This window comes from Alternaria alternata (assembly GCF_001642055.1).
Source record: "Alternaria alternata strain SRC1lrK2f unplaced genomic scaffold CC77scaffold_23, whole genome shotgun sequence".
In the NCBI taxonomy this organism is placed as follows: domain Eukaryota; kingdom Fungi; phylum Ascomycota; class Dothideomycetes; order Pleosporales; family Pleosporaceae; genus Alternaria; species Alternaria alternata.
This window is the reverse complement of record NW_017306212.1, coordinates 92,006-111,667: the sequence shown is the minus strand read 5'-3', so window position 1 is coordinate 111,667 and position 19,662 is coordinate 92,006. Positions and strand designations below refer to the sequence as shown.

Genomic DNA, 19,662 nt, shown 5'->3' with positions numbered 1-19,662 from the left:
AAAAGTCCACGATGGTGCGATGCCCAGCCTCAACTCCGTGATAAGATGCCGTCACTGGCAGTGGAGTTCATATGTAAAGGCGTCTCGGTTTTCAAATGTGGGTGTTGCATGATATCAGTGTCTTCATAATGTGGTTCACTACTCTTTTCTGCGCTGCTGTCTTGACAGCAACGACCATAGCGAATCCCATATACGCGACGAACGGCACCAACACAACCTATGTTGGCCCAGAAAGTGGTCATCTCGTGATCGTTGGAGGAAATTTACAAAGCGAGAGCATCTACCAGCGCATCATCTCCCTCGCTGGAGGCCCCAATGCATCCATCGTAGTTGTTCCCACTGCCGGCGGCGAAGATACCTATGACCAGAACTTTACCACAGCCGTGGCTTTCCGAAAATATGGTGCCAACAATGTAACCGTCTTGCATACGTATGACCCCGCCGTCGCCGATACCGACGAGTTCATCGCTCCTTTGTTGGGTGCCAAGGGTATCTTCTTTGGTGGTGGACGACAGTGGCGGTTGGTTGATGCATACGCTGGAACCAAGACTGAAGTGGCTTTTCAGGCTGTTCTGGATGCAGGGGGTGTTATCTCAGGATCGAGTGCTGGCGCGAGCATCATTGGCAGTTTCCTCGCACGCGGTGATACAGCGAATAATACCATCATGATAGGTAGGTCGCTGATCATGCTGTAATCTACCAGCAATATATCGTCACAAACGAAACTAACGCGGCTCCTCTAGGTGATCACACTGTTGGCTTTGGATATCTCAAGAACTCAGCCATCGACCAGCACGTCTTGGTACGCAACAGGCACTTCGACATGTTTGAGATTCTCAACGCCTACCCAGAGCTACTTGGGCTGGCGATTGACGAAGACACTGCTTTAGTAGTCAACAAGAACGAGCTGGAAGTCATCGGCAGCACGTATGCGCTGATCTACGACGGCGGCTTTTGGTCCAGGGAAGGAAGCTGGGAGAGGCCTCTACCACCGCCCAATGCGAGGTTCTACTTCCTACGGGAAGGCGATAAATATGATCTCGGAACAAGAGCAGTCATTGAGCCGGAAACGACAGGCGGTGGTGACGATGTATGACGAGGTGTTGTGGGCAGCTAAGAAAAGAAACACTGTCATATTTTCAAATGAAGACCTGCAAAGCCAGCTTCAATGTACACGTTAGAATCGAATCTGTGTCGGAATCTCGAGTGATGGACCTTTGAGAATCTGATGCTTCGCCGGTTTCGCAATTAGTGATCATCTGCGGAGGTTCATCCTGTTCTTTCAACTGCCGTCACACATGTTTCGAAAAGGTATGCTTTCATCGAATATAATGTTTGCGACCACAATTGCATTGGTGAACGGAAACTCAAGTAATAGATTCTCATTGCATTAATTTTCAGATAATGCAACCATGATGAGAGGGAGAGTGAAAGTTCAGGACATGCCGCTAGGTATGTTTGGATCGTACCTCGGCATTTTTCGGCTCTACCGAAAAGGAGCGGAGCACTCTTGCAGACGGCAACGGCGTCAAAGACGCGACTTGTGGTATCATCATCTGTCTCGTTTTCTCAAGTACAGAATCTCATTCCTTACTCGGAAGCGACATCTTGGAATATTTCCATCTTCGCCAGCTACCCTTAGAACAATTGCGTGTTGAAGATTACTTCACCATGTCCAGCCCCTTCGATGTCATTGCAATCATCACTCCCAAGCCCGGCAAGGCAGATAGGGTATGCCTCGAAATCAGCACCAACACTATCGTTCCAAACAAGCAGCTGATGTTTTCTAGGTCGAAGAGCTTCTGACAACCGCAGCCAAAGCTGTAAAGGCGAACGAGCCTGGTACGCTCCGGTATCATATACATCGTCAAACCAAGGGCGATGCGCCAATATTCGTGATGCTTGAAACGTAAGCTCTTTTTTTTTTTGGTATCTGAGCAGGTTCAAAGCTGACGATCGTTAGATATGCAAACAAAGCGGCTCTGGAAACACATGGAAAGAGCGAGGACTTCAAGAAATTGGGAAAGACAATGAAGACGGAGGATCTGCTCGCGGAGCCGATGAAAGTGCTCTTCACTAAAGAGGCAGGCGGATATGCTAGCAAACTATAAACTGTGTTACAGAAAACTCTAGCATCCTGTAGCGAAAGAGTCGAGGACGTCACGAAGAATTTAGAACGAGAACGTTGCATGGAAGATCGTGGTGTCGTGTCACTTGAAAAATGCTAATGACTATTCAGGTGAAAACCCTCCTTGTTTACATCGTCAACGTTCACGAATTCTGAACGCACATCTTCTCAAAAATTTTGTACTAGTGTACCGCGCTGGCAGTAGTCTAAATGTCGTAAGGCGAGATCTGCTGCACCTTTGTATTTTCTGATTGCCTCAACTTCCAAGCCACATAGTACTCCTGGAACTTCTCTTTATTGATCTACTTCATAACCCACTCCTTGCCTCGATTTGAAGGTAGCTACCCATCGGAGTGCATACCTTGAGACTCTTCCCCGAAGACACGCATGAGATGATGCTGGTGGTATTCGACAAGCGCGTGAACATGTTCAGGGAGCAGCTTCTTCTTGTCTTTGCGCACGACGACGACAGCGCCAACGGATGTCTGCCATTCCGGTGGTGCAAACCCCCAGTCGAAACCGGATCGCTTGCTCTGGGGCTTGCAGCCGATATTCAGGAAAGTGCCCGCTGTGTTGACCCAAGGGAACTTGCTCGAGGATGACTCCGAATGCTTCTGCCATTTCTTGACACTTCCAGGAATGCGCTGAACAACCAGAGGGATTGCGATGTGCTTGGAAACGTCGGTAGCTGTTTGTTCAAAGATACGATGGAAGGCAGGAAGCTCTATGGGCTCGTAACGAGGACGACCGTCGGTATCGACGTCGCCATTGCAGTTGATGCGCACGCCAACCACATTACTCAATTCTGGCTGTAGGTCCTCAATCGTTCGGAGATTTCCGTACTTGAGATAGTAAGTGTTGAGCCAGTGTGCGAGAATCCGAAGGTCGCAGGGGCCGAGATCTTGACTGTGGGATGGGTTGTAACTGTGGGGAACGTCGTCGAAGACGTCAGTGCCATAGGCGATCATAGGACCTCTCCAATCGTGCAGGTGAACAGAGTTGAGATCAACGATCTTATCGCTGGCTTTGTTGTGCGTGGATCCGTCATGAAGAAAGTCTTCGCGGGAAGACAAAAAGAGGGTGTATGGAAGTAGGCGGGCGAGAGCGTAGTTGTGTCGGATTTGCGTATTTGTCATATGAATGAACTCTCCGGACTCGGACTCCATCTTGTTTATAGCTGCAAGTGGACCAGGAAAAACGCTAAGATAGCTACACCCGTACTCTCCCATCTCATCCTTAGTCTTGAGCCATATGAAACGTGGGGCGTCTTCGTCGGGGTGGAAATAGATAGCTCGAGTGTACTTCTCACCAGAGTGTTCGGCTTTGGGGCAGTCTTGAAAGTCTTTGAAAGTTTTGCAGAGAATTCTGTGGAGTGGCCATGCCTTCTTTTGGCACTCTTTGGAGCAACAGCAACTCGCGCTGCAACCATTGCAACGCAGAGCGCCTTCGTTGTCGCACTCGTCGCACAGCGTCATGTTTTCTTCGCTGTCGCAGACCGAAGTTGAAGTGATCTCCAGATTTGTTGAAGGAGGAGTATATGTGAAGGGTGCAGTGCGCTGACAGTTGGAGCAAACAAAAGCGATGGTCCGAGCGCAAGTTTGATATGAAGGTGAAGGTGAGAGGAGTAAACATACGGGAATGCAAATGCATGTAGAAGGAGTCATTAAATGACGTCTCTCCACAAGTTCCATTACATTATAAACGGTAGCTCATTTACATAGTGTTCTGTAGATCTGCAGGCTCCTCTGCATACTCGCTTCCATATCCTCCGTACCAGTAATCACCAACACCCTTTACTCCCTCAGCAGTGCGGTTAGCAGGCGGCTGAGGCCACATGTCTAGCATAGCTTGCTCGCCGGTCAAAGTGAAGTTGATACTTGCAAGCGGGTGGTTGTCGATCAACAAGGTGTAGTCACCAGGGTAAAGGACCTTGTTACCCATCTCGTCGACCCTGGCAAGAGATGCAAGAGTTAGGTTGAGAGTTGCAGTGTCAGAAGCTCCACCGGTGATGTTGTGGAGACGCTTGTAAGAGACAAGCGACTTCTTTGGATGAGGCGCAGGACCAAATTCTCCGGCAATATAACCAAGAGCGACGTAGTCGGATGTGACGTCGCCGTCGTTGGATACTTCAACATCTACAGCAGCGAATGGGCAACGCTCGAGGAACCCTCCGGTACTGTTGCAGTTCTGTGTAAGCGCAGAGATTGCGTAGCTGTTCTGCATTTGGGTGGTGATGTTGGCAGAAAAGTTGGTGTAGTGCAGACCGTGACCGAACTCGTAGACAGCACTTCCATTGTACCACTTGTAGGTGCGGCCAGGGTTGTTTTCACCAGGGCGCATGTTCATGTCCATCATAGAGACCTTCGCGATGTAGTTGGAGGGGTACTGAGTCGTAGGTAGACGTCCAGCAGGAGCAGTCTTTCCGGTGACAATATCGATGATGGCCGAGCCTCCATCCTGACCAGGGTACCCAGCCCAAAGGATGGCGGAGATGTTGGGATTGTTCACGAGAGGAGTGCTATCGATCTGACCTCCTCCAGTGACCACAACGATGACTGGCTTTCCTGTCTCAGCAAGCTCGGTGATAACATCAAGCTGGGCTCCAGTCCATGTGAGGTATGTACGATCCTGGTCTTCCTCCTCAACGCTGTTATCGATACCTCCAACATACATGAGAATGTCGCTAGTAGAGTAGGCGCCGTAAAGATTGGACCAGCGGTTTGTCGTTGGGTCACCTTGGCCGCCAGGATTTCCTCCAGCATAGTTGATGGTGACGTTGAGCTGCTCCAGGGCGTACAACGGAGAGTGCAGGTACGTAGAGACACCGGCGTAGTTACCAAGGAGCTGAGAGGTTGCGTTTGCCCAGTCACCGAAAAGACCAATCGATGTGGACGAATCGAGTGAAAGAGGCAGCGTACCATCATTCTTCAGCAAAACGATACCCTCAGCAGCGGCTCTGCGGGCAAGCGCCTGCGAAGCATTCGTGGCGACTGAGTCCCATCCAATCTGGCGGTAAGGCTGGTTATCGGGAGAGTCAAAGTAGCCCAGGCGGACAAGCGATGAGTATTGCCGGACGAGGGCCTGGTCGAGGACAGATTCTTCAAGCAAATCTTGCTGGAAGGCAGCGGGCAGATGTTCCTGCATGTAAGTACCGCAAGTGAGATCGGTACCAGCTTTCAAGGCGTCGGAAGCAGCACCTCCACGAGTTGCAGACCATTCATGAGGCAAGTAAACGTTCTGAACGGCGTCACAATCGGAAGTAACCCATTGCTCTTCATTAGTCCAACCCCAGTGTTCACGAAGAATCGTCTGAAGTAGGTAGGGATCGGCGCATGTTGGCACACCATTAACCGCGTCTAACTTCTCTTAGTTCCAAGCATACACACAACGAACGGTTGACGTCAGACTTACTGTAGCTGCACATGAAAGCACCCACGTTCGCTTGAACGCAGGCCTGGAAGGGAACGAGGTAGTACTCAACAAGGTCCTGCTGAGAAATCTGCACATCGTTCTGGTAGCGGAGGTTTCCGTTCCAGTCCTCAATATCATAGCCAGCGAAGTGCTTGCAAGTTGCGACGACACGTTTGTATTTGTCAGACGCATCGCCCTGAAGTCCGTGAACCAAAGCCTGGACGTAAGAAGACAAATGGTAGGGGTCTTCACCAGGTGTTTCTTGACCACGACCCCAGCGGGGATCACGGAAAGGGTTGATGTTGGGCGTCCAGAAGTCAAGACCAGTCCTGTTGGCGTTGTTGAACGCACGCGCTTCGGTTGAGATGACCTTTGCAACCTCGGTGATCAGATCATCGTCGAAGGCCGCACCCATCAAGATGGGCTGAGGAAAAGAAGTCGAGTAGCTATACTCTCCCTCATCGCTGAAGTTGGTGTAAGGACCGGCAATACCATGAAGACCCTCGCTCCACCACTGGTAAGGCGGTATACCGAGACGAGGGACACCTGGAGAGCCACTGCTCGTAGCATTGATCTTCTCCTCGAGTGTGTAAAGAGCTACGAGAGACTTCGCGCGAGCCAGCGGTGCTGAAACAAGTTAGTATTATAAGGTCGATGTAGCAGCAAATAGATCAACGTACATGCTGAAGCATCGCAAATGGTCTCATTGCTCAACCTTCCACTGGTGCAGTCAGGGAAAACGAATTGAGCATAAGCTCCTGTCGCAGCGACGAGCAACACTTGCAGCGAACGCGTCGAGGTGAGCATGATGCCGGTTGTCTGGTTCGGATGGTCCGGATACTTCTCTTTCACATCTCTTCACCACATATCTTATAGCAAACTAAATAGCCGTAGTCGGTGACCCTGCGTCAGCACACGGTTGGTAAAGACATAAGCCCACGATGTCTATACGTCATGGTTATGATGGCCACGCGGTTGAGTACCGGTCGCCAGTCCACTTATTTCCGACCACCGAGCCACTCTTGTGTCCGAAGCCACTCCCGATGCTTGGCCCAGAGGCATACGGCAGCCAAGAGTATACCCGAGCCGCATGCGGAGCCCCATGGTACTTGCAAAGTCTGTGAGGGGTTTGCGCTAAGTGGAGCTAACTGCTCTCCGATTGGCTGCGCATTCAGGCTGAATGGAAATCCACGACTGTCAGCGGTAGGCAAGGCACGGCAACAAGACCTGGACGACTTCGGTCAATATTGAGAATACATGACAAGCTCGCATAAGCATCGGCCGAAGAATTGCAAGGGATGCGCTGATGCGGGGTGCGGGGTGACTGAATAACGGGATGGAAGCATGGATCATATTTGCTTATGTCTCAACAATAGTAATTTCCGCATGTTTCGTCATAATCGCTCAGTGGCTCACAACTAAGACCTGCAATATGGTATTGACCGTATAACTGGCCGCGGAATGCATTGCCAACTCCCGAACGTATCTCAACCTTACTACACTGTCGAAGTCTTGCGAATCATCTGTACATCCACCAGTTTTGAACCGATATTCGGTCCGAGACGATCCGTTCCCCAACTTGCAAGTGAGCTCGTATCTTCACCCAGAATCTTCTGGCTGTCTTTGTGCTCAACTTGATGGATTCTGTCCTTCAAACCTTCGGCTGTATATCGTATCTCGAAACCTTGGAGAATGTGAGTTACCGGGATGCCCGTCTAAGATGGCTGTCTGCATCCAAGATCGGCAGTATTTGATACGACTACGAAGGCCAGTTGGATCTCTTGACTGTCATTGGCATGCCATCGCGTGGTTTCGCTTCAAACACGAACTCTTGAAAGGCGCGGTCGCCGAACGTTAAATCCAGGTCGAACCAGTCCACTCGAGGCGTCTTGTTAGGTTTCAAATCTGCGCATGTAAAGTCGAAATCTCGTATCGTCAACAAGAACGTGATCAACAACTCGTCCATAGCCAGAGGTTGACCAAGGCAGGCACGTGGACCTCTTTCAAATGGACGCCATGCGTGACGCGGGAAATCTTCTCGTGCATATCGATCGGGGTCAAATTTGAGCGGGTCTAGGGACAGGTTTCAGCAACTGAATACGCACCAGGTACGAAGCTTGACAGGTGCTACTTACCTGGAAATATCGCAGGATCCATGTGCATAGCCAGTTGGACTGGGCAAATCATGATATCTTTGGCCGGCCACTCTCGGCCCTGGTACTTAAGAGTATCAATGCCCTTACGCGCAGTGTTGCCTATCGGGAAGAATCGGAGGATCTCCTTGACAACATGGTTTGTGTACGTAAGCTCGTTCACTCTATAAGGATCCGTTTTCAGCATCTCGTAAGTCGCCTCAATACCAGGGGTGAAGACGCGGTCGTGCTCTTCTCGCATCTTTTGAACTACTTCAGGGTGGACGCTGAGCATCATAGCTCCAAAGCAGACGGTGTCAGACGTAGTTCCGCTTCCAGCGATCAATAGCGTTTTAACTTGCGATAGAGCATCTTGGACAAATTGGTGGTCGAGCTCCTTCACGTCGTTCTGTCGCTCTGCAATATAATCTCGCAAGATGAGATCCATGATTCCTAATCCTCGCTTTTCGGAGAGATCGAGCTTATCGCCTGCGAGCTACACGTCAATGATGTACAGTAATGCTCCAATACATCTATTACTTACGTTTTACAATCTCGAATCTCTCTTTGATGAGATCTACTACGATGGCATCTAACTTGTCTCGCTCGGCCGAAACTTTTCTGTTGACAAAGAAGTTCCGGATGTAGTTGACAGATTCTCGCGATGCCATGTAAGCACGACACATATTCTCAAAGTGCTGCAGAGCAGGGCTGCCCTTGGTTTGTGCGTCGAGAGATCGCCCAAAGGTCGCAGTCGAGATCACATCGAACGTCAAGTGTTGAGTAGGGTCTTCCAATTTGAAAACCTCTCCAGATCTGGCCTTCTCGTGGATAATCGACCGAAATTTCATCACCTCGTCAGCAACCATTGGTCTCATGTTGGTAATGTGCGAGATGGCGAAAGCAGGACTCAGCATCCTGTGGAGATGCTTCCACTGCGGCCCATTCGCTGTGACAATGTTCCCACGACCAATCAATGGATCAATCATTTGGCCCTCTGCTTCGTGTTTGGGGTGGTTTCGAACGGCTGTCATCTCAAGTGCGACATCTGGATCTGTAACAACAATCTGTCCCCATGCGATGGGCCACAGATCAAGATAGAAGAGACCAGGCATGTTGTATTTCCTGGCAATTGTAACGGCCGCTGCCTGGTAATGAACGTCGCTTGGCAGTGACTTGAAAGTCTCGCCTAGCAGTTTGAGATGACCAAAGAAAAAACTGTGAGGCGGCTTGGGCTACATGGATCGTCAGTGTCGCCTCGATAGCAGTCCGCAATGGATACTGTCCACGTACAAGGTCCTTGTAGAAGTGCCGTACTTGAATCAGCCTCATCGTCCCGTACGCGAGCGCCGCGACGACACCGGAGAAGAGTATTGTCACCCATGGTAAGTCGCGGAGAGCCATGATGAAAGCCTAGAGGTTGAGGCTCACTGAGCTTGGGGGCTCCAATGTTATTGAGGTCTTGCGATTCAGTAGGTCTGGGCCCCGATCTTGGTGCCATGGATGCAAGTGATCAGCACTAAGCAACTAGCGCATAGTTGGACGCCTACTGTCAATGTGGAAGCGCCTCATCGCCTGATGCGGCCATAGATGCATCAGCTAGGCTATCATGTGAAACATCGAGAATGAATCGTCGTGTTGGTGGTGGTATCAAGCCTTGATCAGAAGAAGTCAGTGTTGTTGAGTTGGGTCATGACTGCTGCCTCACAACGTGCAGGTGTTTCTTCGGCCATGCCTCACGCACTAGTAGTTCAAGTGCGACCTGACCTATAACTCGTTCATCTCTTTGACAACCATGATTTATCACTAGCACACTTATCTTTAACACTTTGGTATCTCAATGATTCAAAGTCATCGAATCCGAGCATGCAAACGCTAAGCGTAGCATATTGTCACGCAGAATATCATGACGGTGTTCTTCCTTGGTTGCGTCTCTAGCGTGGTCGTAGCAGTTGAGGCAACCGACTACCGCAACCGCGTCTCCAAGCGTCGCACAACAATTTTGAGTTCTGCCTCTACTTCTTTTTCATGTTTGCTCACAGCTGAATTATTGCTATGTTCATGCCTGAAGGAGTGGTATCGAGGCATCCCGTTGTACGCATACCTACCCCATCAGCAATCACGTCACGAAAAACGCGTAACCGGCGCGTCGCCGCGCTACTTGAATATCAGGCATCCAACCTTCGGACACTAAACCGGACTCATATCTCATGTTCGGTCTATAGTATCTCATGTTCGGTCTATGGTATCTCATCAAACGGTATCTTCTCCTTGGCTGCGACGCGCATCTTGCTGTCCAGCAGCGACATGAGCACTTGATCTGTGCCCTGCTTCAACCACGACGCGTCGTGCGCGAGCGCGGTGTGAACACCAAAATTGGTTTCCAGCTGTCGTATCTTGGCAATGGTGTCTTTCGCAGAAGTGAGGTCTGTATGAAGAGACATGCTCACTGCCCCTGGTCCCTGAAACTCCGCAATTTCTCGTAGGCCGTCCAACAAATCCCTAACCAGTCAGCAAGCGCCCGATCGTAACAACCATGACGGTCAGCATACGCCCAGCCTATCCTAGGACAACGTACCGCGAATGACAGCCTAGTTTGCAAGGTTAGCGAAGGCCAATGAAAACAACGCGACGCAACGTACAATCGCTACCAAGCATCACCCACTCGCCGCCTTGCAGTCTTGCTGCAGCAGCCATATTGCCTGGCATATGACCAGGCGCATCGAGGACCCAGAAACTGCCGTCACCAAAGTAGTCCAACGCTCTCTCAAACGGGCCAAAAGGTCTCCATTCACCTTGTAGCTCGTCCCATTTTTCGGTCGAATGCTCCGGGTCGAAGAAGCGGCCATCCCACTGCAGACTTGGATCCTTCATATGCCCTGGCTGGCATGCTGCCCTTGTTCCTGGACCGAAGTACGCCTTCGCATTCGGAAATACGTCGCTGATGGGTCGCGAGTGGTCCCAATGAGCGTGACTGTCTTCTGTTCAGCGAACATGAGCCACATTCAACCTTGAGCTCATACCTGAACAATACGGTATCAATATCTTCTGCGGACACCCCTCTTTCTGATAACTGCTGGACGATGGTCCTCCGAGGTCCAACGTGATTGACATGCTCTAGCATGAATTTGTTAACCCATGGAGTATAACAACTTCGGTCCTTCAAAAACAAATCAGTCACAAGAAAACTTCGGTGTTTCTCTTCGCCTCCAGTCCACGTACCTCGTCCAATCCAAGATCCCAAAGTATATGTCTTCCCTGGTGCGAGACATAGAATGCCCAGTTATACATGCGAAACGTACCGTTTTCGCCAGCATGCATACGGCTCAAATCTCCTAAAAAGCTGCCGCCATCGAGAAGAGCAAGTTCAACGCAGGCATCGGTATGAGGTAGGTTAGCCTTCATAGCTGGGATCAATGGTGCAAACAGCTGGCTGCATATAACATGGACGTGGATAATTCCTTTTCTAGCCGTATACGTGCTGGCTAACTGCCCAGCTCAAAGCCCAGACTACGATGTCACAAATCACGATATTCTCGTAGATGCGAGACCTAATCGTTGAATTACCCCCACATCGCGCAGGCCTCTGGTTGCTGGTGATTGCCCCACTGCTTGAGTGGCAGAAACAGGTGCGGGGTAATTTGTCGGGTCTTCGTTACCCCACGGAACTATTTGCATACGGACAGCTCCAAGGATACGTATCCTTACGCCGCCGATCCAAGAATACGCTAGAATATACTAAACACTTTGGTGATCCTTGGATAACCGCCAATTTTCTGTTTCGCACCATCTCTTCTCACGCAACGGCTAACATGTCGGCAACTCTCAAACACGAACACCTGGGTGAATTGAAGGGCAAGAGTGTGGATGGGATAGCACAGTTCCTTGGTCTGAAGTATGCTTCGATAAAGGATCGCTTGGCCGCACCTGAGCTTGTTGAAAACTATGGAGCTGGCGCTACAGACGCTTCGAAATTTGGGTATGTCGGCCATGGAAATTTGAACATCAATGCTGATTGAAGTAGACCTCCTCCAGTGTCTCCAATTGGTGCTATTGAACGTGAATTTGGTTTTATCCAGAAATCATTGCCACTCCCAGAGGTTCCTGCGCATTCCGATCTCGAAGGCTTGAATCTCAATATCACTGTGCCAACGAACAAGGATGGCGCTATTGACCCGAACGCGAAGCTTCCTGTCTTTGTCTTCATTCATGGAGGCGGATTCGCTGTCGGAAGTAGTTGGTACCCGCACTATGACCCGGCTCCCATAGTTAGGATGTCTGTCGAGAAGAAGAAACCCGTCATTGGTATCACCATAAAGTGAGTGTACTGGTGTTCTACAAAAGTTTCATACAGGTGTTGATATATACAGCTACCGACTAGGTTTCACAGGCTTCGCAACTTCCGAAGAACTGCGCAAAGCAGGTTACAAAGCAAACAATGGCTTTTACGACCAGCGTACAGCTTTTCAGTGGATCAAAAAGTTCATAGGCGGTTTTGGAGGTGATCCGGATGAGATCACTGCATGCGGAGAGAGCGCCGGCGGATGTATGTGGGCGAGAATATCGACGTAGAAGCTTGACTGACATGTGCAGTATCTGCGACAGTCTTACTTTGCTCCAAGGAGCCGCTGATGAAGCGCTGTTTGAGCACTGGAGGAGCCGTACTACTTTTCAAGCCTATCCCGGAATTTGTGGCAGAGTCATCGTACCAACAAGCCATAGACGCGTTTGGTCTGAAAGACAAGTCACCAGAGGATCGTATCAAGGCCCTTTTGAGTATGCCTGTGGACGACCTTTGGCAAAAGGTTCCCCCTACAGCGCCGATGCTACCTTCTATCGATGGCGTTACTATGCCTGGTTCACCCGACTTCCTTACGGTTTCATCTCAGGAGGATAGCCCAGCCTTTATGATGCCAGGTAGGAGGTGGTGCAAGGCTTTCATGATAGGAGAGTCAAAACTAGATGTAAGTATGACCATTTGGCACTTGCGATAAATGAGCTGATCATATGTAGGCCAACATCCTTGCATATCTAGGTCTCGATGGCCGCAACCCCGGCATCGCACAAAAGTTCATCGACTCCTGCAAGGCTACACTATCCAATCATCCGGATGTAGCGGAACAACTTCTCAAAGCCTACAGTATCACTCCAGAGACCCCAGACGACGAAGGCATTCTTTCGATTCTGCGTTTCGCCTCCGAAATCTCCTTTTATGCGCCTTCTCGTGCCTTCGCTAAAGGCTGGCCCAATACCGCCGACTCAAAGTTCTTCCTCTACCACTTCAATGAAGGTATACCTTGGGAGGGTCGTTTTCAGGGTGAAGCAGGCCATATTCTCGATGTCTCATACCTCTTCCAGAACTATAACGACCACCTGGACGATGCGCAACAGAAAGTGGCACGGGAATATGGAGAAGACTTCATCAAATTCGTCAATGGAGAGGATCCTTGGCCGCCTGTGCAGACTGAAAAGCTGAGTGCTAAAGTGTACGGACCGAGTGCTGATGGTGTTACAAGTAGGTGGGTTCCGGATGGTGATCCAGCGAAGATTGGAAGAGACGACAGAATCCTGAAATTGGGAGAGATGGCAGGATTTGATACTATTCAGGACGTTTTTCAGAACTTTTTCCAAGGAAAATAGGTAATGTGAAATACATATGGAAGCCTCAGCACACGCATCGCGACAAGATCATATTCAATTCGATATCACAATGCTTCAATCAGCAAACTCCCAGGATCCATTTTCCTGCTTCTTCGCTTTGTCCTCGTGCCCTTTCGGCAACACACCCCCAACATGCAAGTAAATGCTACTACCGTCTCTATCTATACACCTCTCATCCTTCGCCGCACCTTCCCAAACCTCCAACGCTTTCTCTGCCATACTAGGTCTAATGCCCACCTGATTCGCGCTCTCAATACCCAGTCCCAAATCCTTGAGCATCATCTGCGTCTTGAATCCTGGCCTATACCCACTGTTGCTAGGCACCCAGTATTCGGTTTGTACATTGGGTATGGGCATGACATGGTCGCACATCCAAGACTGGCCAGTACTGTTCTTGATCACAGAGTATAGGGCAGCGGGGTCAAGACCATGGGATACTCCTATTGCGAGGGCTTCGGCGGTTGCGAGAAGAACAGTGCCAGAGAGATAGTTATTGCATATCTTTGCAGTTAGGCCTGCGCCGAGGGTATCTAGGTAGAAAGCTTTTGATTTTGGACCAAGCATGGACAGCGTCATTTGTAGTCGGGTATCTGAAGAGGACAAAGAGGTCGGTGTTTGTGCTGGTTCTGGATGACCAATCAACATCGCTAGAGTACCTGCTTCCGCAGCTGGTACTCCTCCGGAGACGGGCGCGTCAATGTATGTTCCTGTCCCCGTTTCTCTTAACTTTTGACCAACTTCTTTTGTTGTGTTCACATCGATCGTGCTGCATTCTAACATGATCCTTTCTTCGTCTTTCTTTGCCGCAATGACCCCGTCATTCTCGTCTAGATACACTTTCTTCACATCAGCTCCTCCTGGTACGATTGATATAAGTACTTTTGCGTTTTCCGCCGCTTCGCGTGCTGTGGCGACGATCTGTATGGGGCCGTACGAAGAGTATTCATCATTGAAGCGAGAGCAAGCAGACGCGTTGATATCATTAACATAGAGGGTCGAAGACTGGTTTATCTTCTTTCGGATATTAGCAGCCATTGCGTAGCCCATCGCTCCGAGACCTGATCATTATTAGTGGATCGATACCAGATATGATCTGTCGTCTCCCACTGACCAATGAACGCATAATTGTCTGCCAATGCCATGCTGCCAGATGATTCTGTTTTTTCGAAGATAGGAAGTTCAATTACGAGATAGTCTCTTTGGTCAAATAGGTGACTTCGAAATGCTCACCATATGCTTAAGCGTGTCTCGTTCAAGCAGTTAGCGTCATTCGTCCCTGCATGTGCGTTTACCAATGCCCCACATTCTCCCCTCACTTCCCCAGCTTCCTTACCCCAACTCAATATCCTCGGCGCTACCACTCCGGCCTCACTGTCATCAGGACCCTGTGAGAGGACAAAGATATGGGGTAATACTCATGTGCAGATTCCCATAGGTACTTCACCCTAAGGTTTACAAATCGAAGAGCCATCACAACATTGACATTCGATCAGATCATGTCATCCTCGTCGTTACGCGTGGGTGTAATCGGCCCTGCAGGCTTCGGCGGATCTTACCTCTGTGTCGAGCTATTAAATCGAGGCCATACCGTCTTTGGTATATCGCGTAACCCAGAGAAATTGGGAAAGCATCCGCGCTACGTTCCACGTCCCGTAGACATCGATGAGGTTTCTACAGAAGATCTAGCAAAGCAATTTGAGGGCATCGATGTACTGGTCAGCGAATTTGGACCACACACAGCTGGTGCAGGGGCGTTGTTGTACAGTATGCCTTCAATTGACCACGGACATGTACAGAAAGTGACTGACGCACGACAGTGCCGTTCTTGGAATCCGTTAGGAAGATTCTCCTAGCGCACAAGATATGCCCATCGTCTTACTTTCTCTTTGTCGGTGGCGCAGGCTCTCTTCACGTTCCTGGCACTAGCCTTCCGTGCGTCGACCATCCTGACTTTTTTCTCGCCTACCGCCGGGCGATTTCAACGTCTCTCGCACACATAGCATATATGGAGGAGCGTCTGGGTATCATGGGTACCTCTCTGCGACGGTATCGTGAAGCCAGATTAGCAGAGAGCTCTGGGAGAGCCACCGAAGAAGACAAAACTGTGATCGCAGACTACGAGAAGCAGATCTGCGTGAAAGACAACGCATCGGATTTCATCAAAGCGGGACGGACGGCGTACATGTTTTTTGAAGACCGTAAGACTTTCAACTGGAGTTTTGTTTCGCCATCTGCTTTGTATCGTCCGGGAAAGAGAACTGGAAAGTATGAGGTTAGCGTTGATGATATGGTGTTGGTGGGCGAGCAGCAGGAGGGCAAAGACGTGTTCGAGGGAAGACTGACCGGGATAAGTGTTGCTGACATGGCCATTGCGATCGCAGATGAGATTGAGCAAAGGAAGTTGGTTTGGAAACATTGGAGTGCTTCGGGGGATATAAGTGAGGATGTGCCGGCGCCGGCGTACGTAGGACTGGATGCTGTGGAGGGTGGCAGTAGGTGAGGTGGTCTCGAGAGCCTCGAAATTTAGACAATTCTGAAGTGAAATTAAAATGGTCCTTTATTGGTATCTTTTCCTAGTCTCGCCTATACGCTCATCTCCTTCAAGTCCTCGCTAACCTTGAACGGCGCTTCCGTCTTGCTTCTGATCTCATCGACAGTAACACCCTTTGCATGCTCCTTCAGGGTTAGTCCTTCAACGCGATCGCAGTCGAATACGGCCAGGTCTGTGATGATGGTGCTGACGCACTTCTGTCCGGTGAGGGGGAATGTGCATTGATTTAGAATCTTGGGGTTGCCCTTCTTGTCGACATGTTCCATGGTGATGACGACTTTGGTTTGTGTAGGGTTTGCGACCAAGTCCATGGCCCCGCCGATGCCTTTGACCTTTCCGGGAAGCATGAAGTTTGCGAGATCTGGAGAGGTGTTTAGTAAACGGAAAGGCAAACAAGACTGAAGTGTAAAACAAACCTCCGTATTGGTTTACTTGCATAGCACCCAACATGGCGACATCTATGCGTCCTGATCGGATCATACCAAAAGACTCGTGGCTGCCGAACGTTGATGCGCCCTTGATCAGGGTAACAGTCTCCTTTCCGGCATTGATGAGGTCAGGGTCCTGATTTTGTTAATGATATTAAAAACACTTCACTGTTATCGCAGACTCACCTCTTCACCCGGCTTGGGATACCGGCCCATACCCAAGATTCCATTCTCTGACTCGAGCACGATCTCGGTGCCCTCGGGCAAGAATGCAGGCGCTGCTAGAGGCATGCCGATACCAAGGTTGACATACATGCCATCCTTCAATTCTTGAGCTGCGCGCTTGATGATGCGCTCGCGCTTCTGTGATGCTTCGGTTGAACCTGATAAATTTGGTTAGTGATATGCCTTTCGTGGTATAGCATGAACACAACTTACCACCTTCCAAGAGCGCCTTCTTCTGCTCCTCTGGACTCTTCCAGAACACCTTCCTCTCGATCTCCTTGCCAACTGTGCTCTTGATCACTCTCTTCACGTATATTCCCTGGAGATGAATATCTTCTGGTGCAATCTCGCCGTCCTCAACAATCTCATCTGCTTCGACAATCGTCATCTTCGCATTCTTGCCCATTGCTTCATTGAAGTTGTTCTGTGCTTTTCGGAACTGGCAGTTACCGAGCCGATCGGCTTTTGCGACTTTGACGAAGGCGTAATCACCAAAGATGGCTTCTTCCATCACGTAGGATTTGCCGTTGAATTCGCGTGTTTCTTTTGGAGGAGCCATTTTCGCGATGGTACCGTCGGTGTTGTAGCGCACAGGAAGTTCACCAGTTTGTACTGCATATTGTTAGCCGTGTCGTATACGTGCAACTGTTTTGTTCCCATACCAATTGTTCCGTATGCTGCTGGTGTGTAGAAAGCTGGCACACCAGCAGCACCAGCAGCGCACTTCTCAGCAATCGTGCCTTGAGGAGTCAATTGCAGACTCAGCTGACCCTTCAAGTACATCTGCTCAAACACCTTGTTATCTCCGATGTAACTCGCAATCATCGTGCCAATCTGCTTTGTCTCCAAGAGTTGTCCCAGCCCAACACCCGGCATACCGGCGTTATTGCTGACAACGGTGAAGTTTTTGAGGTCACTTCGGTCGCGTAGAGCATTGATGAGAGTGTTTGGTACTCCTGAAAAGCCAAATCCACCAACTAAGACTGTCGTATCGGACTTCATGTCCTTGATGGCTTCTTGTGCGGAGGAGACGATCTTGTTGATGGCTGGCCGAGACGCGCTCGCAGAGAAGAACCGCAAGCCCGTCGCTGGGCCGTGGCGGCGTGCGGAAAATAGAAGAGAACGTTGCATCGTGAGAGTCGTGCTCGTGAATCGCAACGCAACGAGGAAAAGAAGTCGAACCAACAAGCTTCAAACTGTTCAAGACAGTTTGAGATGGCGCACAAGGTTACTGCAGGCGTGGGCTATTTTCAAGAGTGTAATGAGAGCTCAATCGACAACGATACCTGGCTCAGCCCTCCGCTTCTCCGCAAAACTCAATGCACAAGGACAGCGTGTGAGAAATGTGGTGTACAGTAGAGTTGACGCTCCCCACACGAGTACCATGGGCATGCATCATAGTAACTAGCCGATTGGGTCAGACCGACCCAAATGCCGTGCCGATGGCGGGTAAGAGCAAAGCTCCACAATCGGAGGTGGATAAGGACTTAGCCGGCCAAGATGCGGAGGTTGCGGCCAAAACGCACGTTCATTGGATCGTTAGAGAGGCGGAAAAAGGCACTGGGGCTCGGAGATGGAAAACATTTCCAACAGCAAAACGACCTGGACTGGCTCACGTGTCCACGCGCTATCGCGTCTCAAAAAAAACTTGCCGCCAATAGACACTCTGGCAGTATTGCGCATTGGACGTGGTTTTACATTTTGAAAAAATTGGTAAGAGTACTTTGCTATAGAAGCTACCTATCGCTTGTGCTTAGGGAACGCATTAGTACAAGTCGTGGACGATTCGCTTCACTGTGTAGCATGTCAGTCGATGGAAGTCCCTAATGCATACGTGATAACTCACAGTTCGCAAAATCCTTGTGGTCTTTACTGTGTAGCGCACGTGACGCGATGGCTTCCTCTTCTGCATCGCCGGTCGGCACATTGTACTATTGATCGACGATTAGCACAAGTCGTCCTGGCATGCCTCAGATACTTACAGCTGTCAAAGTGGTCTTGTGCCCTAGCTCTTCAACAAGTTCGGCGATAGCGTCGGCAACGAGATGCGAGTCCTTCTCATCGCTGCCTGTACTTTGCTTCCCAATGTAAGGAATGATCCTCGCGATCTGCTTTGCCTCCTCTGGGTTGCTAGCCTTGAAGTGTACTGTCGGCGCTAGACTGAGACAGCTGGTGATACCATGCGGAATGCTATAGGTAGCACCTATCGCATGACCTATGCTGTGGCTGAGACCGACTCCACCGGTGTATAGAAAAGGGAAAAGTGAGGAATAACACGCAACGAAGAGCTTTGTTCGCACTTCCGCGTTGTCGGGGTCGGCTTTCGACTGCGGCAAGTACGTGAACAGATCTTTGATAGCCTCCAGAGACATGCGTTTCGTGGGAATCTCAGCAGCGAGAGGGTGGTACATCAGCTCAACTGCGTGGTCCAATGATCGGATTCCTGTGCTTGTCCATAGGTTCAAAGGTGTGTATATGGCAAGTTCACCATCGTATACAACAGCCTTGGGTACAAGCTCAGGGTCGCTCACAGCGATCTTGTGCTTTTCCTTGGTGGTGAAGCCGGCGTTCTGTGTCGTCTCTGCTACACTGAGCGTTGTTGGTACGGCGATACTTGGTATCCACTTCCCGGTCTCCTCATGGATATTGTACGCGATCGCTTTGGCCGAATCGATAGGCGATCCGCCACCTATTGAGATGAGGACGTCGCATCCTGACTTTGCCATCAAGGCTGTGGCTTCTTTAATATCCCCAATTGGCCTACGACATGTCAGTCTCCACTGCTGAAATCAAACTGCATCTCACATACGCATGCTGTCCAATCTTGCTGAATGTACCACCATGTGCAGAGCCAAGTGCTTTCTCAATGTTCTTGATCACAGGCGTCTTCTCGTACAACGACCGCCCGGTGATGATAAAGGCTTTAGTAGCACCGAGTTCGGCAATGACATCCGAAAGCTGGTTGCTGGTTCCTGTGCGAAATAGTAAGTTATTGTCAAGCCGTAACCATAGGCTGCTTACCATTTCCGTAGATCATGAGCTTGACGGGCGACGCTCTGTACACCCCCTTGGCAGAGGAGTCAATGCTGCCATTTTGGTATTTGGTCGGGAGCGCCATTGTGTAGT

The 19,662-nt window shown here is 50.0% G+C and overlaps 10 protein-coding genes across 10 annotated transcripts; 4 read left to right on the top strand and 6 right to left on the bottom strand.

The window, feature by feature from the left end:
• Nucleotides 1–128: 128 nt before the first annotated feature.
• Nucleotides 129–1,096, top strand: CC77DRAFT_1065482 (class I glutamine amidotransferase-like protein; the record flags this gene model as incomplete). The annotated part of the gene is made up of 2 exons (XM_018528815.1): nucleotides 129–672; nucleotides 744–1,096. The coding sequence occupies 2 exons, from the start codon at nucleotides 129–131 to the stop codon at nucleotides 1,094–1,096; spliced, it is 897 nt and encodes a 298-aa protein (XP_018381333.1).
• A 420-nt stretch (nucleotides 1,097–1,516) lies between these two features.
• On the top strand, nucleotides 1,517–2,226 carry CC77DRAFT_1098590 (antibiotic biosynthesis monooxygenase-like protein). Its single transcript, XM_018529957.1, has 3 exons — nucleotides 1,517–1,731; nucleotides 1,791–1,909; nucleotides 1,964–2,226. Exons 1-3 carry the CDS (start codon nucleotides 1,672–1,674, stop codon nucleotides 2,109–2,111), a joined length of 327 nt encoding a protein of 108 aa, XP_018381332.1. The 5' UTR covers nucleotides 1,517–1,671; the 3' UTR covers nucleotides 2,112–2,226.
• Nucleotides 2,227–2,469: 243 nt separating this feature from the next.
• On the bottom strand, nucleotides 2,470–3,603 carry CC77DRAFT_1065480 (hypothetical protein; the record flags this gene model as incomplete). The annotated part of the gene is made up of 1 exon (XM_018528814.1): nucleotides 2,470–3,603. The coding sequence occupies one exon, from the start codon at nucleotides 3,601–3,603 to the stop codon at nucleotides 2,470–2,472; it is 1,134 nt and encodes a 377-aa protein (XP_018381331.1).
• A 190-nt stretch (nucleotides 3,604–3,793) lies between these two features.
• On the bottom strand, nucleotides 3,794–6,597 carry CC77DRAFT_971887 (glycoside hydrolase). The gene is made up of 3 exons (XM_018535847.1): nucleotides 6,220–6,597; nucleotides 5,540–6,166; nucleotides 3,794–5,484 (listed from the first exon to the last, which is right to left on the bottom strand). Exons 1-3 carry the CDS (start codon nucleotides 6,344–6,346, stop codon nucleotides 3,842–3,844), a joined length of 2,397 nt encoding a protein of 798 aa, XP_018381330.1. The 5' UTR covers nucleotides 6,347–6,597; the 3' UTR covers nucleotides 3,794–3,841.
• A 276-nt stretch (nucleotides 6,598–6,873) lies between these two features.
• Nucleotides 6,874–9,338, bottom strand: CC77DRAFT_1053614 (cytochrome P450). The gene is made up of 5 exons (XM_018527755.1): nucleotides 9,222–9,338; nucleotides 8,965–9,161; nucleotides 8,216–8,906; nucleotides 7,675–8,160; nucleotides 6,874–7,612 (listed from the first exon to the last, which is right to left on the bottom strand). Exons 2-5 carry the CDS (start codon nucleotides 9,073–9,075, stop codon nucleotides 7,299–7,301), a joined length of 1,602 nt encoding a protein of 533 aa, XP_018381329.1. The 5' UTR covers nucleotides 9,076–9,161; nucleotides 9,222–9,338; the 3' UTR covers nucleotides 6,874–7,298.
• A 130-nt stretch (nucleotides 9,339–9,468) lies between these two features.
• Nucleotides 9,469–11,076, bottom strand: CC77DRAFT_997946 (Metallo-hydrolase/oxidoreductase; the record flags this gene model as incomplete). Its single annotated transcript, XM_018536525.1, has 5 exons — nucleotides 9,469–10,173; nucleotides 10,250–10,262; nucleotides 10,314–10,645; nucleotides 10,695–10,831; nucleotides 10,894–11,076. 5 exons carry the CDS (start codon nucleotides 11,074–11,076, stop codon nucleotides 9,912–9,914), a joined length of 927 nt encoding a protein of 308 aa, XP_018381328.1. The 3' UTR covers nucleotides 9,469–9,911.
• Nucleotides 11,077–11,483: 407 nt separating this feature from the next.
• On the top strand, nucleotides 11,484–13,311 carry CC77DRAFT_1012599 (alpha/beta-hydrolase; the record flags this gene model as incomplete). The annotated part of the gene is made up of 5 exons (XM_018523777.1): nucleotides 11,484–11,650; nucleotides 11,696–11,989; nucleotides 12,042–12,217; nucleotides 12,265–12,635; nucleotides 12,685–13,311. 5 exons carry the CDS (start codon nucleotides 11,484–11,486, stop codon nucleotides 13,309–13,311), a joined length of 1,635 nt encoding a protein of 544 aa, XP_018381327.1.
• Nucleotides 13,312–13,395: 84 nt separating this feature from the next.
• Nucleotides 13,396–14,544, bottom strand: CC77DRAFT_971877 (3-hydroxyisobutyrate dehydrogenase-like protein; the record flags this gene model as incomplete). Its single annotated transcript, XM_018535846.1, has 2 exons — nucleotides 14,444–14,544; nucleotides 13,396–14,390 (listed from the first exon to the last, which is right to left on the bottom strand). Coding segments are annotated over exons 1-2 (1,026 nt in total), but the record flags the coding sequence as incomplete, so codon positions are not given.
• Nucleotides 14,545–14,664: 120 nt separating this feature from the next.
• On the top strand, nucleotides 14,665–15,888 carry CC77DRAFT_1043614 (hypothetical protein). The gene is made up of 3 exons (XM_018527324.1): nucleotides 14,665–14,767; nucleotides 14,826–15,096; nucleotides 15,150–15,888. Exons 2-3 carry the CDS (start codon nucleotides 14,829–14,831, stop codon nucleotides 15,830–15,832), a joined length of 951 nt encoding a protein of 316 aa, XP_018381325.1. The 5' UTR covers nucleotides 14,665–14,767; nucleotides 14,826–14,828; the 3' UTR covers nucleotides 15,833–15,888.
• Nucleotides 15,889–15,915: 27 nt separating this feature from the next.
• Nucleotides 15,916–19,654, bottom strand: CC77DRAFT_1034443 (hypothetical protein; the record flags this gene model as incomplete). Its single annotated transcript, XM_018526872.1, has 11 exons — nucleotides 15,916–16,244; nucleotides 16,300–16,447; nucleotides 16,498–16,694; nucleotides 16,750–17,148; nucleotides 17,199–17,680; nucleotides 18,235–18,263; nucleotides 18,309–18,325; nucleotides 18,383–18,467; nucleotides 18,519–19,296; nucleotides 19,346–19,508; nucleotides 19,558–19,654. 11 exons carry the CDS (start codon nucleotides 19,652–19,654, stop codon nucleotides 15,916–15,918), a joined length of 2,724 nt encoding a protein of 907 aa, XP_018381324.1.
• Nucleotides 19,655–19,662: the final 8 nt, after the last annotated feature.

Coding starts and splice junctions, on each gene's coding strand:
- CC77DRAFT_1098590 (XM_018529957.1), top strand. CDS start 1,672: ATGTCCAGCCCCTTCGATGTCATTGCAATCATCACTCCCAAGCCCGGC. Junction 1,732..1,790: donor AGCCCGGCAAGGCAGATAGG/GTATGCCTCGAA, acceptor GATGTTTTCTAG/GTCGAAGAGCTTCTGACAAC. Junction 1,910..1,963: donor ATATTCGTGATGCTTGAAAC/GTAAGCTCTTTT, acceptor GACGATCGTTAG/ATATGCAAACAAAGCGGCTC.
- CC77DRAFT_971887 (XM_018535847.1), bottom strand. CDS start 6,346: ATGCTCACCTCGACGCGTTCGCTGCAAGTGTTGCTCGTCGCTGCGACA. Junction 6,167..6,219: donor CATTTGCGATGCTTCAGCAT/GTACGTTGATCT, acceptor AACTTGTTTCAG/CACCGCTGGCTCGCGCGAAG. Junction 5,485..5,539: donor TGCTTTCATGTGCAGCTACA/GTAAGTCTGACG, acceptor AAGAGAAGTTAG/ACGCGGTTAATGGTGTGCCA.
- CC77DRAFT_1053614 (XM_018527755.1), bottom strand. CDS start 9,075: ATGGCTCTCCGCGACTTACCATGGGTGACAATACTCTTCTCCGGTGTC. Junction 8,907..8,964: donor GGCACTTCTACAAGGACCTT/GTACGTGGACAG, acceptor CGATCCATGTAG/CCCAAGCCGCCTCACAGTTT. Junction 7,613..7,674: donor GGATCCTGCGATATTTCCAG/GTAAGTAGCACC, acceptor ACCTGTCCCTAG/ACCCGCTCAAATTTGACCCC.
- CC77DRAFT_1043614 (XM_018527324.1), top strand. CDS start 14,829: ATGTCATCCTCGTCGTTACGCGTGGGTGTAATCGGCCCTGCAGGCTTC. Junction 15,097..15,149: donor TGCAGGGGCGTTGTTGTACA/GTATGCCTTCAA, acceptor GACGCACGACAG/TGCCGTTCTTGGAATCCGTT.